Source organism: Xenopus laevis, chromosome 4S (genome assembly GCF_017654675.1).
Source record: "Xenopus laevis strain J_2021 chromosome 4S, Xenopus_laevis_v10.1, whole genome shotgun sequence".
Classification (NCBI taxonomy): domain Eukaryota; kingdom Metazoa; phylum Chordata; class Amphibia; order Anura; family Pipidae; genus Xenopus; species Xenopus laevis.
In genome coordinates this window covers 4,182,012-4,198,335 of record NC_054378.1, presented here as the reverse complement: position 1 = coordinate 4,198,335, position 16,324 = coordinate 4,182,012, and the positions used below count along the sequence as shown (strand labels likewise).

Below are 16,324 nucleotides of genomic sequence, written 5' to 3'. Positions count from 1 at the left end.
TGGTTAAAAAACAAAACAAAAAAAATGATAATAGAACTAGAGAATCGTAAACTATTATGTATTACTTACGACAGATACTTGGGGTCCTCCAGGAAACGCATATGCCAGCTTCACTACAGGCAAGAGCATAGGCTGCAATTGCATCACACATGCACTCACAGTCTCCACCGCTGTCACAAGCGCAGGAGTCGGTAACACAGGCATCATAATACCCAGATGGGTCAAGCTATAAAAACATTTTTTATATTAACATGCCATATCCGAAAGGTGTAATTCAAATATTTCTGCTGTATAGTTTATTATACTTTGAAAGTGCTGAGTAAACTACACACACCTGAGAATGGCAGTCAGAAAAGGCCTTGCCGTTGATGATACTGCATTGCTTTTGTGCCCATGATTTTCTGTAGGGATTGGCAGAACAAGGATCCCTGGTTGGAGTGACATCAGGACACGTTGGGTTGAGTTTCCAACTGTTGCCAAATTCCAGAGGATCTCCTACTACAGACAAGCTCCTAGTAGTGAAGTCATTGTTTCCATTTCCATCATAATTACCGCACAGACCACAGACTTTACCCTGAGCATGAATTACACTATGTTAATTTATCACTTGCAGAGATAAATTACTGACACTGTGGATAATGATACGAAGCTCTGTTGACAAATGCAGCCTTTTTCTATAGGTAGAAAATCTTACCTCAAAGTCTTTACTGAGCTTGATGAAGATGCCCGTCTTCTTATCCCACAGTAGGATCAGACCACTGTCAGACTCAATGACAAGATAGATACCCATGTGTCGGATCTTATATGGCACCTTAGCTCCAGATTCTCTTCTCATTACATCAAAATGCTCATTTGTGAGAACAAGTTCAAAGCTCTGGTTATTGGGGAAAAGGCAGGAGATGTAAACAATAAATTCGATAAATCATATTTCAATCCCATGATTATCACTCACTACTCTTTTTCCAGTCTGCTCTTACTACATCCATGTGTGGATGGAAATTATACATCTATAGACTGTTGGACTGGGATGCCAGGGGCCCACTAGAAAACCTTAGACTGTGGGCCCATTTTCCAAACTATTATTCCTTCTCTCCTCATTCAACTTCTTTATTCTCCTAGTCTTTTATATCTGCTTACTATATTCTTCCGTTATTATGCAATTTTTTTCCATAAAGAAATAGTTAATGACCATGAAATAGGCCAAATGTCTATAAGCAAGAGGACCACTGACACCTGGGCCCACTGGGAGTTTTCCTGGCATCCCGGTGGGCCAGTTCGACACTGTCTATAGAGTATTTTCAAGAAATTCAAGGGGTAAGGTGGGGCTTGTTAATGTTATCACTTGGCCTATTATGCCAATTGGTCAAGGTTTTCCTACTTGGCAAAACATCTATTAGATAAAAGAAAGAAAGGCTACAGGTTGATATCTCACAAATAATGGACCTACTGCTCTTGGGAATTCTAGGCTATACTGCAGGACCAATAATAATGTCATTAAGAGTTATGTTCACAACTTACCCCTAGAAAGACCTTGATTGCTTTAGAACAGGTTGTGCCAGTCGTTCCACATGGGACGTTCTCAGTAATGACTCGGAAAGAGCTGCCACTCAGCTCAGATTTACTGCAATGATCCTAAAATTATAGAACCAAAAAATAAGCATGAACCCAAATTTTAGAGATCCCTCAACATGCAGTCTCCAAATAATTAAAGCAAAACTGTACCTGAGCAAGAATATATTCACAGTCTCCATTAAAGCTGTATCGCTTGCCATCAAAAGTGATATAATGTCCATCTCCATACACAGCACAGGTCCCTAGACATGGCTCGTTCGTACATTGCCACTTTCGGTTTTTGCACGTACTGTGGAGAGAGGGAGGGATGTTGGACGTTGTTTCTTCAATTTTATAAGCATTATTTGCACAATACAATGCATGGGTGTGAGTTGATAAACATACCAGGTATTGCATTTCTCTTTAATTTTATCTCCAGGCCGATAAGTGGCTTCATTGTGGACACATGGGCATTGGTCTTCTTTAATGCAGCCTCCTTTTCCATCTGACACAAGGTCACCAGGACAGACACAACCAGAGACACATTTTGTTCTGTACTGTAAGTGAAATGAGAAAAATGTAAGTAATTATAGCAACAAACTTACTTGTATTATATACTGTGTCTATATTATAGCAATCACCACGAAATGCTGATTCGGAGGCTAAGAATAATTAATTTAGTATTGGTCCATAATTATAGTTTTAGCAACCAACTTACACATTCCATATCCAATGTCTGGCAACTCTTCTGACATTCGGATCCTATTGTGTCCTCTGTTACATTCTTACAGTCAAAATAAACCATTGGAGCAGCACATTCTGCGGGGGGAAATATATGTAAGTAAATATGGGCATCCATGAAATGTGCAACCTGCTACACCTGCCAATGGCTGCAGAACCCAGTGGATGGCACAGGCAAATGACTCTCAAACTATTAGTCACAACAGCCCTCTATGGATGCACGTTGATAGTCTTTTACTGCAGCTTTAATGCCTAATGGTGGTTTGCCTTAGGGGCAGATTTATCAAGAGTCGAATTCCAAAATAATGGGAGTTTTTTTGAACTCCCATAACTTCGAAATTCGAATAAAAAAAGAGCAACCGAAATGTATTAAAAAAATCTACGTTTTTTTCTGCGGGTGAACAGGCTGTATTAGTTCGAATTCGAGTAGTGTGAATCGAAGTAAAATCGTATTCGATCAAATTTGATTCTACGTTTTTTCAAAAAGAGACTTAGATTTTCAAAGTCCACTAATTGACTTCAAATGGGTTCTAGGAGGTCGACCATAGGCTAAAACAACAATTCGGCATGTATTTTTAAAGAATGATAAATTTCCATACTCTCATTTTCTTTTTTAAATTTGAATCGAATTTGGACTATTCCCATGGCTTAGTCGAAGTACACAAAAATAGATCGAAATTTTTTTTACTTTGAATTTTCGCTTCGACCCTTGATAAATCTGCCCCTTAGTCTATCATAAAGCATTTTGTCAATGAGACATTGAGACATTACCTGGCTTAGCAGATCCAATACAGCTCAACTGCCCTTGAGTGCAAGAACTGTGAAATAAAAAAGAAATACGTGACAGTAAAATAAGGCATTAGTTGTAAAAACCAGCAGATTTGATGGCTTCCCTTGCACTTTACATTAGTAGGGTTATTTTTGAGAACACCTCCAAGTATGTCTCCCATTTCACATATTTTGCAACAAAGCAGGTGCAGTATACCAGAAAGGTAGCACTAAACATACAATCAACACAATATATATATATATATTTTTCCAAATAATCTTGTTTTATATATCTACATATAAAAAATAAATGCCAAATTTTGCAACTCACCATTGTATTCCATTGTCATGAACCACTTCTCCAGAAGGTATGGGGCTTTCCTTGTAATAGCAGGGGCAGGCAGCTTCAGGAACACATTTGCCGCTATCATCCATGTAGAAGCCCTGAGTGCAGCGGCACCCGTCTACAAGTGGGAACTTGATGTTGCAGGTGGGGTCGGCAACAAAGCGAGAGCGGCAGGTTGGCTGGCAGGCGCTTATGGAGTCATTGTAGGTTAGTGTTTTGGGGCAGTATTTGGTATATTTAGCTAAAAATAGAATGCGACACATTTGGCAAGAATTATTTGCAATCAGCTTATATTATTTTTTACACACACCATTGTCGGTATATGTGTCTGCATAATAAATCAGAAAGGCAGAATGGCAGTTAATAAATTATCATTGTTCAGTTCAGTACCTGCATATACCAACATTTCTTATATTAAAGCCTCTTCAACTTACTGCATGGGGTTCCTGCTTGCCATCCTTTTAATATGACACCTTTGGATGCGCATGCCCGGCTGTAAGAGGAGAGGGCGGCACACATACAATCTTCACTCTTCTGACAGTTGCAGGTGTCATACATACAGTTCTAAGAAAGAATTGAATATATTCCATGAAAAATATTATTTATGTGTTTAGATTGGATTGAAAGTTTTATCAAAATCTTTGTGTTTGTTTCTGTGCATGCGTGGACTTACCTTTTTGTACATTTCTGGGTTCACTGTTGAGTGGCATGCAGCAAAAAGCCCATTCCGGTCAGATATGTGATCACACCAGTGTGAAGCGTATTGTTCTACAGAAGAAAAACATGAACATTTTACATTGGTGGTTCTCAGATTATATGGGGCCTATTTCTGATTGTTTGAGCTTTTCAGCTCAAGCAATCATCAAGGAAACCTGCCATGAGTTGACATACTCATGCCAAGTTTTGGGTCAAAAAAGCTTGCATTTTCCACAATGTAACGTATGGGCACCTAAAAGTTTTTATCTGTTAGAAAATCTCTTTTGTTGAAAGTTATGGAAATTGCAAAGCTTTTTTCAGCTGGAAACTCAGCGTGAGTTCCGGAACTCAGGGGCCTAGTTATGATGGCTTGAGTTTTTCGGCTCAATTGCTCGTCAAGGAAACCCGCTGTGAGTTTCCGTAGTTACTCTGGGTTTCAGTCTGAAAAAGCTTCGCAATTTAGGTAATTTTCTAATGAAGAAAAACGTTGGCAGCTTTTAGGTGATCTCCTTTACTACCAATAATAAATAGGAGGTCAAATGTTGCTGTGTTCACCCCAAGTTTCCTTTTACTTGACCTATAGACTGCAACCCCCCTATTAAGTCCTATGGAACCCTCTAAGGTTAGTAGTTTGGGGACCTTTCTTTTCAGGGTAGATTTTTAACATATTTTGCAGAGCGATGTTCAGCGATTTTTTTTCGTTCGTTCTTTTTATAATTGGATCTTTTAGTAGATTCGAAGACAATCGTGGTTTTAGAGTTTGTGAGTTTAGTCATGGTTTCAAAAAACCTCTAAAATCCAAACTTTACTAATATTAGGGGCCGATTCACTAAGGGTCGAATATCGAGGGTTAATTAACCCTCGATATTCGACTAGGAATTAAAATCCTTCGACTTCGAATATCGAAGTCGAAGGATTTAGCTCAGATAGTTCGATCGAACGATCGAAGGATAATTCCTTAGATCGAACGATAAAATCCTTTGAATCGAACGATTCGAAGGATTTTAATCCAACGATCGAAGGAATATCCTTCGATCAAAAAAAGTTAGCCAAGCCTATGGGGACCTTCCCCATAGGCTAACATTGACTTCGGTAGCTTTTAGATGGCGAACTAGGGGGTCGAAGTTTTTTTTAAAGAGACAGTACTTCGACTATCGAATGGTCGAATAATCTAACGATTTTTACTACGAATCCTTTGATTCGAAGTCGTAGTCGAAGGTCGAAGTAGCCCATTCGATGGTCGAAGTAGCCCAAAAAAAACTTGAAATTCAAAGTTTTTTACCTTCGAATCCTTCACTCGAAGTTAGTGAATCGGCCCCTATACAGTATGTTTAAAGCAGTGCATATTTTGTAACAGATATGTACCATTTTCCACACTGATGGAACATGGATCTTCATAGATATTCTTGATGTCTGTACAACTTGCTTGGATCTTCCATGAGTTGGCAAACGATGCTCCAGTTCCTTCTATCGCTCCACTTATGGTTTGGAAATCATCACTTTGCTTGTCATTGAAGTTTCCACAAAGACCTGAGGAAAGAGACCGGTTAGGCTGAACTTGCAGAACTACTTTGATTTTCCTTCTGAAAAATGCTAAGATATATCCTTACCACATGTCTTAGTTTTGAAGACTGGGTCCAGTACTGCATAGACCTGCATGAAGGGAGTGAGCTGAGCAACCACCTGTAGTCCCAACTGTGTATGGACAATAATGTAGAAAGAGCTAGGTTTGAAGATGGTGACGCTTGCTAAAAAGAAAAACAAAACAGTAAGTGCAGATATGGGCATGTTTCAAGCATCCCTGCATTAATTGTGCCAGCTCAAAATTATTACCTATATATATTGCCAAGAATGATGAAAACACATAATTGACATACGCATGTAATAAAATATCATACAAATACAATAGGATAACATATCTTACCTGTAGATAATGGCAGCTGGGTGTAGACATTATTCACATACACACTGCCACAGGGCTTGATCACAACCATCTGTTAGGGTTATAAATAAATCAGCAACTTAATATGAGAAATAGAGGAACAGTATTACATCTTTCTCATGGTTGTTAATATAGAAATAAAGATCTGCTGATTTCTACGAAATTCATTTTTAAGGTTTTAATTTTTTTAAAATGTCAGATTATATTAAAGGGATCCTGTCATCGGAAAACATGTTGTTTTTCAAAACGCATCAGTTAAAGGGCACCTATCACAGCCAAAATCAAACACATATTAACAATCTGACCAGTACAAGCTAAACACGTTTAATCAAACTACATAAATAGTTTTTTGAAAAAACTGCAGGTTTTAAAAAAATCCCTTACTTTGTCAAATGGGTTCTTTCACTGAGGGAGGCCATATTGAGACTCTAACAGAGACTCTAATGTACAAATTTCAGGAGCATGCTCAGATTGTAACACTGCTTTGAGTATTCTACCCAGAATGCCTTGTTTTAGTAAACTCCTCCACTAGAAGTATCCACTAGAAGTGCTGCCACCTGCTAACTTCCAGCAGGTGGCAGCACTACTGTACAGCAGCTAACACACAGGTTTGGCTGATTTGAAAATAGCTTAGAAGGGTTGATAAGCAAACAAGGAATTGGAACTGAGCATGTGCGAGATTTTAGAGCTACAGTTGGCTGGGAAGATATAGGTAGGAGGAGCCAGTGAAATCCAAGATGGCTGCCTCAGCTAGAACTGCAGGGGAGATAGGGGAGATCTTGCAGAAGGAATAGTGAGCTGATCATTTACATTATACAAACAATTCTAACTGTTTTAAAAATAGGATTTCTTGAACTTTCACATAGTGTATTTAGTTAGTAAATGATTCTGGTCATGATTGGTGCCCTTTAATAGTGCTACTCCAGTAGAATTCTGCACTGAAATCCATTTCTCAAAAGAGCAAACAGATTTTTTTATATTAAATTTTGAAATCTGACATGGGGCTAGACATATTGTCAGTTTCCCAGCTGCCCTTGGTCATGTGACTTGTGCCTGCACTTTAGGAGAGAAATGCTTTCTGGCAGGCTGCTGTTTTTCCTTCTCAATGTAACTGAATGTGCCTCAGTGGGACATGGGTTTTTACTATTGAGTGCTGTTCTTAGATCTACCATGCAGCTGTTATCTTGTGTTAGGGAGCTGCTATCTGGTTACCTTCCCATTGTTCTGTTGTTAGGCTGCTGGGGAGGAAAAGGGAGGGGGTGATATCACTCCAACTTGCAGTACAGCAGTAAAGAGTGATTGAAGTTTATCAGAGCACAAGTCACATGACTTGGGGCAGCTGGGAAATTGACAATATGTCTAGCCCCACGTCAGATTTCAAAATTGAATATAAAAAAATCTGTTTGCTCTTTTGAGAAATGGATTTCAGTGCAGAATTCTGCTGGAGCAGCACTATTAACTGATTCATTTTGAAAAAAATGTTTTTTCCCATGACAGTATCCCTTTAATGTTCTGTTGGAAATTGACCACTGGATAATATGTGCATTGAGGCTTAATATGAAATTCTCAACCAAACTACTTCAGCACATGTATGTAGTGATGGGCTAATAACTTCAGCAGCCATGAATGTGAGGCAAATTTCCACGTTTTAAAAAAAAAACTGCAGCGAATATTCACTGAAGAAAATTCAATGGTGCGAAAAAAATGTGGACGTGAGTCAGAATAGTCGCTCTCATCAAAACCGTCGCGCATCAACATTATTGAGACGCCCATCATCGGCTCAAAATTTATGCGAGCATCAAAATTGACACGAATTGACGCGGACGTCAAAATTAGTGTTTCGTGATTTTTTTGCCATTTTGCATATTTTGCAGGACAAATTTTGATGCCGATGATGGGCGTCCGAATAATGTTGATGTGCGACGGTTTTGACGAGAAAAAAAAATGTGGACATGAGTCAGAATATTCGCTCTTGTCAAAACCGTCGCGCATCAACATTATTTGGACGCCCATCCTCAGCGTCAACATTTACGCAAGCATTAAAATTGACACGAATTGACGTGGGCGTCAAAATTCCCGTTTTGTGTATTTTTTGCTGTTTTGCATATTTCGCGGGACAAATTCGCCCATCACTGTGGTAGTGAGTAGAGTAGCTCTCTTAGAACTAGCAGAAATTTCAAACTCTGACAGAAAGGGAGAACGTCCATCTTGTCTAACAAAGTTTGCCTCTATACAGTATGCCTCTTGATGCGAATAATGATGTTGATGTGGATAGTGGGATGTAAACATGGCTGCTCTAATGGTAGTTAGCCAGACTGGAGACATTTTTTCTTGGCAAAAAGTTAATTCCCGTGCTCTTGGTAAATTAGTGAATATGTATAGCTTTGCACTGGGAATTGTTCACCTGACAAAAAATTGTGAATGTTCACCAATGTGAAGAGAGTATTCACCAAAGTTAAGTTAATTCACTAAATCTTTTTATACTCTCCTTTTAATAAATTGGCAATGTTTTGGCAAATTTTTACACAGGTGATAGTTACCATTTTGCTTTTGAGGATATACGACACCTAGGGGTAGATTTATCAAGGGTCGAATTTAAAATTTGAATTTTTAAATTTGATTTTCGAGTTTGTTTTAGTGTAATTCAATTAGGGAATAGTCCAAATTCTATTTGAATTTTAAAAAAAAATTGAAATTCGAATTTTGAAATGTATTAGGTACTGTCCCTTTAGGAATTCTAATTAAACTACTTGCCATCTAAAACCTTCCAAATTTGTGTTTTGGCCTATGGGGGACCTCCTACAATCAATTTGGAGTCATTTCGTGAACATTTAAAAAAAATATATATTTTTTTGGTGAAAAAACTAAAATCGAAGGTCGATCCAACTCACCCGAATTTAAAAAAATTCACATTTTTTAATAAATTTCGGTTGGTAGTCTTTTTTGAATTTCAAGTTTATGGGAGGCTATGGGAGTTTTTAGAAACTTCCATAAACTTGAAATTTGACCCTTGATAAATCTTCCCCCTAAGGTTCTGGCAATTAGCTAGTTCTCACTCAGTCTTAATTTAACCAAATCTTATTTAGAATTTTTATTTTTCATATAAGAGAGTCTAAAGCTTGAGGACTTACTGTTTCTCCTCCATTGAGCAGGATCATAATGCTCTTCAAACAGATCTCACTTTCAGTTAAACCACATTTGCGAAGTTCAGTAACAACTGTATAATCTCCACCATGGCATGTCTGTGAAAACATCAATAACCGATTTCAGTATATAAGTAACAATGTTGTCAGTTGTATCAATATTTTTATAGCACCTCAAAGTGATTTTGTTTTTTTATACATGTTACAGAAGAATTTTGGACCCTTTACCTTGGTCAGTACATAGTTACAGTCACCATGGATGCTGTAATGGGTCTGATCATAGGTTGTAATGTGAGAGCCTCCTTCTACAGAGCAGGTTGAGGGACAAGGCAAGTCCTTACAGTTCCACTTCCCTGAAGAACATGAACTGTAGGCAAAAACAAGATTTACTAATTATTCATCCACCACAGTGTGTTTTGTAACTAGTGTTGTTTGTTATGAAAAATGCAAAGGTGCTGACAGTTAAAGGAAAACTATACCCCTTGAACCATGTAGGTCTCTATAAAAAGATATTGCACAAAACATCTCATTTGTAAAGCCCTGCTTCATGTAAATAACCAATTTTCATAATAATATACCTGTTTAGCAGTATGTGCCATTGGGTAATAATAAATAAAAACTGGGATTGTATGATTCACGGTGCACACAAACAAACCATATACAGTATGTTAGGTCACATGAGGCAATTAACAGAGTTGTGTCTTTTGCTTCCACACTTCTTCCTGTTACAGTTAGAGCTGCAGTATTTCTGGTCAGGTGATCTCTTCCTGCTACAGTTAGAGCTGCAGTATTTCTGGTCAGGTGATCTCTTCCTGTTACAGTTAGAGCTGCAGTATTTCTGGTCAGGTGATCTCTTCCCATTACAGTTAGAGCTGCAGTATTTCTGGTCAGGTGATCTCTTCCTGTTACAGTTAGAGCTGCAGTATTTCTGGTCAGGTGATCTCTTCCTGTTACAGTTAGAGCTGCAGTATTTCTGGTCAGGTGATCTCTTCCTGTTACAGTTAGAGCTGCAGTATTTCTGGTCAGGTGATCTCTTCCTGTTACAGTTAGAGCTGCAGTATTTCTGGTCAGGTGATCTCTTCCTGTTACAGTTAGAGCTGCAGTATTTCTGGTCAGGGGATCTCTTCCTGTTACAGTTAGAGCTGCAGTATTTCTGGTCAGGGGATCTCTTCCTGTTACAGTTAGAGCTGCAGTATTTCTGGTCAGGGGATCTCTTCCTGTTACAGTTAGAGCTGCAGTATTTCTGGTCAGGTGATCTCTCCCTGTTACAGTTAGAGCTGCAGTATTTCTGGTCAGGTGATCTCTGAGGCAACACACAGACCATCACAAAATGGTGGTTCCAGGCAAGAGATGTAAACGGGCAATATCTACTTAAATATATATACCAGATTGGTAAGATTCTTTAAAATGCCACTTAATTTGATATAAACTATCTGTTGCTCAAGTATTCATTTTGGGGATATTGTTTTACTTTAAAAGAATTCACAATAAGTCAGTTGCCATTGGATTTATTTATCAAATATAAAAAGTAAAATTTCCACAAACCTACATTTTACTCCTAAACAAAAGTCATTGAAAGATTTGTTTAGAATATTCCTTAAATATTCCCCATTGACAACTATTACCCATAATGCAGTTTGTAAAAATCACTGAATTAATTGCAGGAAAAAACTGTTTTAGCATAAATTATTTATTACCCAGAAGTTATGTAGAACCCAGGAGTTAAAAATAATTATTTTATTACATATATGAAAAAAACAAAATACTGAATTTCAAGTCAGTCAATACTGAAATTTTTGATGATATTATAAAAAATATAAATTTCTCAAATCAGTACGTAAGGTCATATTATTGGTTTAATTTGTATTTTTCCACTTTGAAAAAAATCTAAATTGTAATTGTGTTCATAAATGAAGTCTTGTAACTTTCCTTAAATCCACACAGTAAAAATTTCTATATAATGTTTTTTATAATATTCCTCCAATCTCTGCATGTGACTAAAAAATAAACAGTAACATCACAAAATAAGAAGAAACAATTTAATGACAGTTTAATAAGTTAGAAATGTATAGTGAGACAACTTAAGCTACATCAATAAAATAATAAATATAATATAATTATATAATTATAATGTAATAAAATATTTTATAGTTGGCTCTCTAAGTAACATGTGTGGAGATAGAAGGTGTGGTGCCGGCACTTTAGGCAGAGTCTTATCTCTGGAAAGCCAAAATCAATAGTCTATTAGAGCCAAGAGGAGGACAAAGTAGATCAGGGTGGGGGAATTTAACAAACTTTTGTGCAATGTCATATATATATATGTATTAATCAAAATTTTAAATTTGTAATTAAACACTGCTTGTTTGAATGAAGGGTGTTGCGTCTGTTACAGTTAACTCGGGCTATCATTATGGCTGATATTAAGTTAAATCACACCTTGTTTTCCTTGCTGATAGGTGCAGTGCATTTAAATGTTACTGCCATGTTGCATTCTTTATTCTCTATAAATAGACCCCAACTATTAACTTAAGGTACAGTTTAAAGGAAAACTATACCCCCAAAATTAATTGACAGTTTATATCAAATAAAGAGGCATATTAAAGAAGCTTACCAAACTGGAATCTATATTTAAGTAAATATTGTTCTTGCTTTGAACCACCATTCTGTGTTCTTCTCTTAAATATCACCTGACAAGAAATACTGCAGCTCTAACTGTAAAGGTGGCCATAGACGTAACTATCACGATCTTTCTACCTGAATTCTACCTGTAACTGACGATTCAGCAGTAGGGTTGCCACCTTTTCTGCCAGTGGAGACAGGGCAGGGGGCAGGGCTGTGACATGGAGGGGTTTGGCCATTATGCGGCGGGGTCAGACCATGATATCAGGGGAGTGACTATGACACAGTGTCAATCATGGGGAATCCTGCCCGGTTTTCCAAATTAGGAAACCGGGCAGGAAGTTTTGACCCGGCAGCCCTTCAAATTACCGGGCTGTCCGGGTCAAAACTGGACAGGTGGCAACCCGTGTGACATGGAGAGGGTGGGGCCATGACGCGGCGGGGACAGACCATGACATCAGGGGAGTGACTATGACACAGTGTCAATCATGGGGAATCCTGCCCGGTTTTTCAAATTAGGAAAACCGGCAGGAAGTTTTGACCTGGGCAGTCATTCAAATTACCGGGCTGTCCGGGTCAAAACTGGACAGGTGGCAACCCTATTCAGCATTGACAATGGCTGATGTTTAGGTGCCTTCAAAGGCACCAATCAAAATTTTCCATCCAGCACGATCGACCAGCCAACCGATATCCAAGTTTTCTGCCAATATCGGTCGGCTCATTTCCCACCATACAGTACACACACCAATTTCTTACGAGAATTCATTTTGTACGATGTTATCTGTGCGTCTATGGCCACCTTTACAGGCAGAAGTGTGGAAGCAAAAGACAGAACCCTGTCTGTTAATTGGCTCACATGACCTAACATGTTTGGTTTGTTTAGTTTGGTTGTGTGCACCGTAAATCGTAGGATCCCAGGGGGCGGCCCTTGTTTTTTAAAATGGCAATTTTCTATTAATAATTACCCAATGGCACATGCTAGTAAAAAAGTATATTATTACGAAAACGGTTTATTTACATGAAGCAGAGTTTTACATTTGAGCTGTTTTATGCAATATCTGAACCCTATGCTGAACCCTATTCCTTGTTACAATTCCGGCGCCTACATGAAGACACAGATGAAATATTAAAGTATGAACTGACCAGGTACTGCATGGGGTAGAATATGAGGCACCAGAAGTGTATATCTCTCCCCGAACTGTACAGGGGCACATATCCACAGGAATACAGCCGGAGTTGTTGATGTCATCAAAGACAGTTCCTATGGACAACAAATGTGTTGGGTTAAGTTGGTATCTGATGACCAATAATAAGTGTAAATGCCAACATTTTCATGAATTCATTCATACATATTTTTCCATATGGCAAACCCATTAAATTACAATATATAATCACCTTTAGGGCAGTAACATCCTTCCAGACAATGCTCTTTACAAACAGCTGCTCTTTCTTGGTTGGTACATGTGTCAGCGCAAGGAAAGTCACATTCTCGGTATTCCATGTTAAAAGGGCACTTCTGGGCTGTAGCGAGAATAAGCAACAAACAATAATATGAACTACTGACATTTCAAAAAAATGAACTCATTCAATTTAAGGAGCTTTAGACAAAGGAAAACACTCACGGCAAAAATCGTTTGTTCTCCAGTTAGTGGGCTGACCCCCGGCGTGGGCGCACTGCCTCGAGTACTCAGCGAAGGTGTTACACAAACAGAGGGAAGCCACACTGCTATCACAGCGGCACAGATCCTGCGCACAGGCTTCAATGTAGGGTTCAACAGCCACCTTGGAGTGACAGTTTGCAAAGGCTGAGCCCAGTAATATTTTCTCACAGATGTTCTCCTGAAATACATTAAAAAAAGCAAAATAAAACACAAGAATTCAGAAGGGGCATTTATGTGTTGCTATCCTTTTCCTTATATTCACATTAATTCAAATCAAGGTATAGAGCACAGCAAAGTCTGTATAATATCCTGCCTGGAGTTGAACCAGCGACCTACCATTGTTCTATGTAAGCAGACAGCTCTGGCCCTGGTTCACTCCCATTGCTATAGGTGTAACTGCAAGTAGGGCAGGGCTTTGTTCAGCTATTATCTATCTGGCCCATCTGGTCCAATGTGATCAGTATAAGCCATTAGGCGCCTTCCTATAAAGACCCCTGCCCTGCACTGAATCATTGATCTATACAGGTTCTGTTTACTGGTTCCTGGATGTGATTACTATTATTGATATCTGTGTTTGATCCTCTGCCTGATTGACTCTGATATTTTGTTGCCTGTCCTGACCCTGGCCTGTGAACTTCGACTACTCTTCTGTTCCTGATTTTGTACCGTATTGTCTGATCCTTGTTATTGACCCGGCCCATCCCTTGTCTACGCTTCTTGTCCTCCATTCTTACCACATGTGGTTCCCTTGTTAGCCCAGAACTCTCCCCTTGGTCCTCTCACACTAAGGGGCACATTTATCAAGGGTCGAATTTCAAGGTAATTTTAGTGTACTTCGACTAGGGAATAGTCCAAATTCGAATTGAATTTCAAAAAATTTCAAAAAATTTGACTTTGACTATTGGCCATCTAAAACCTGACGAATTGCTGTTTTAGCCTATGGGGAACCTCCTAGAACCTATTTGGAGTCATTTGGAGGACTTTGGAAAATATACGTTTTTTTGGGGGAAAACTTTGAATCGAATTTAACCGTGTATGATCCATATTCGATTTAAACGATCAAATACAGCCTATTCACACAAAGTAAAAAAAAATAGATTTTTTTTTAAAATCCATTTCAGTTGGTCTTTTTTTATTCGGATTTCAAGGCGATGGGAGTTTAAAATAACTCCCATCAACTGGAAATTCGACCCTTAATAAAAAGACCTCACGGCATCTGAGTAGCTGAGGGCTCCTCCCAAGGCCAAAGGCGGCTGCTACAGGTGGAAGACTGAGCTGTGACCAGGACCTTGGAGTTTGTTCTGGGTTTGGGATACCAGTCGTTACAGTCTGTGCTGGGTAAATGAGCATTAAGAGTGCAATTTTATGCCCCATATTCCTTCTAGTACTAATTCTAATAATTAATTCTAATAATTAATCCTAATAATATAATTCTAATAATCTAGCGCATTATAAAATGACCCACATGGTGTTGGGATTATAACCCACCAAGAAGCAATGCTGGAAGATCTATTTGACAACAGTTGGTTTCTTCTTTAGTATATAAAATAAATTAAAGGTTTATTCTTTTGGTGCAAGTTCCATGCAGTGATCTGCACAATTTATGGCCATTAAGATGTAATATATATGTGTAAATATCTAATAAAAGATCCATTGTTTGCACCAATTCAGGTCCTTCGCTCTGCACCCTTGTCCAGCTGTACCCACATTCTGGAACTTACATATACAGGTGAAGATATTTTAAGCCCATTAAACACAAGTGAACATAGAGAAGCAATAAAATGTTTGCAGGAAACACAAGGTGCTTTCAACTTGTTTTTTTTGAACTTTTCATAAATGGGCTGTCTGCAAATTTCATTTACATTTCCCCTTAAGTGTTTTACTTACAAAGTCTGTACAGTTGCTTTTTGCTATTGGTTGTACATCTTGGCACTGTTCTGTGGGACCATCTAGTCTCTGGAGGTTTCCAAACTGAGTTTCTGTGATGCGGACGCCTTTAATACAAACGTACAGACAAATAAAGAAAAGTGACTTCTGCGAACAAAAGTGATGTGAATTGCATTTGATCAAAGTTTATCTCCAGTTACATACAGAACCTTTTAGTACCCTGGATGTAAATACCAGACCTATCTCCAAACCTATCTCCAATATACTTTAATTAAAAAATGTGTACTGACTGTATGCAGTGAAATTCTCCCTTCATTTACTGCTGTGGATAGGAATTGTCAGACGGTCCCTAACTGCTCTGCAGGGAAACAATCATACTTATGAACAGCAGGGGGAGCCCCCGCCTTACTTCCTAGCCATGCAGAACTCAAGCAGCTTTGTTTGTTTCCCTGTAGAGCAGTCTGCGACTTTGTATTGGATTTACATCCCCTTTACTGATTTACATCCCCTTTACTGTTACCAACTCCAGATAAACTGGGATTCGATTTGGAGGATTTTTTTTTTTGCTGCAGCCACTGGTTCTGCAGAGTTGGAGAAAGTTTGTATTAAACAATACAAAAACTATAAAATCCACATTAGATTACATGACAACACAGGACCCAGTGCAGTCTGTATATTCTGATTATTAATCAGTCTTGCTGTATCGGCTTCTGGCAGATATTGTTTTGATCATTTATGACGATCCCTAAGCCCAGATCACACTGAGCATGTGCACAGTCTTGGTCTTGCAAAGATGTATAACAAAGTTACAAGATGGTGACCTCCTGTGGCCAACTTTGAAAGCATAAATCATTTGTTTGATTAGGCTTGTGGTGCAGTAAGTTCATGTTTATGTTTAGTATACAAAATACAGTATCTCTAGCTTTATTATATTTTAGACTTTACTTACCCTTTAAGTGGCACAGAATGA

General features: G+C 38.4%; 1 protein-coding gene across 1 annotated transcript in view; it reads right to left on the bottom strand.

Annotated features, from left to right (window-relative positions):
- The window catches only part of LOC108714919 (mucin-5B-like), an 81,754-nt gene that overhangs the window by 55,301 nt on the left and 10,129 nt on the right, over positions 1 to 16,324 (bottom strand). The window contains exons 7-26 of the mRNA XM_041561906.1: positions 15,355 to 15,461; positions 13,429 to 13,645; positions 13,202 to 13,327; positions 12,950 to 13,067; positions 9,416 to 9,554; positions 9,176 to 9,286; positions 6,027 to 6,096; positions 5,713 to 5,850; positions 5,468 to 5,632; positions 4,080 to 4,174; positions 3,841 to 3,970; positions 3,392 to 3,647; positions 3,064 to 3,110; positions 2,270 to 2,370; positions 1,957 to 2,108; positions 1,723 to 1,861; positions 1,519 to 1,632; positions 695 to 874; positions 335 to 574; positions 70 to 226 (exon numbers count right to left, since the gene is read on the bottom strand). Of these exons, the coding sequence (XP_041417840.1) occupies positions 70 to 226; positions 335 to 574; positions 695 to 874; positions 1,519 to 1,632; positions 1,723 to 1,861; positions 1,957 to 2,108; positions 2,270 to 2,370; positions 3,064 to 3,110; positions 3,392 to 3,647; positions 3,841 to 3,970; positions 4,080 to 4,174; positions 5,468 to 5,632; positions 5,713 to 5,850; positions 6,027 to 6,096; positions 9,176 to 9,286; positions 9,416 to 9,554; positions 12,950 to 13,067; positions 13,202 to 13,327; positions 13,429 to 13,645; positions 15,355 to 15,461 (2,802 nt within the window). The remainder of the gene's footprint in view (positions 1 to 69; positions 227 to 334; positions 575 to 694; positions 875 to 1,518; positions 1,633 to 1,722; positions 1,862 to 1,956; positions 2,109 to 2,269; positions 2,371 to 3,063; positions 3,111 to 3,391; positions 3,648 to 3,840; positions 3,971 to 4,079; positions 4,175 to 5,467; positions 5,633 to 5,712; positions 5,851 to 6,026; positions 6,097 to 9,175; positions 9,287 to 9,415; positions 9,555 to 12,949; positions 13,068 to 13,201; positions 13,328 to 13,428; positions 13,646 to 15,354; positions 15,462 to 16,324) is intronic.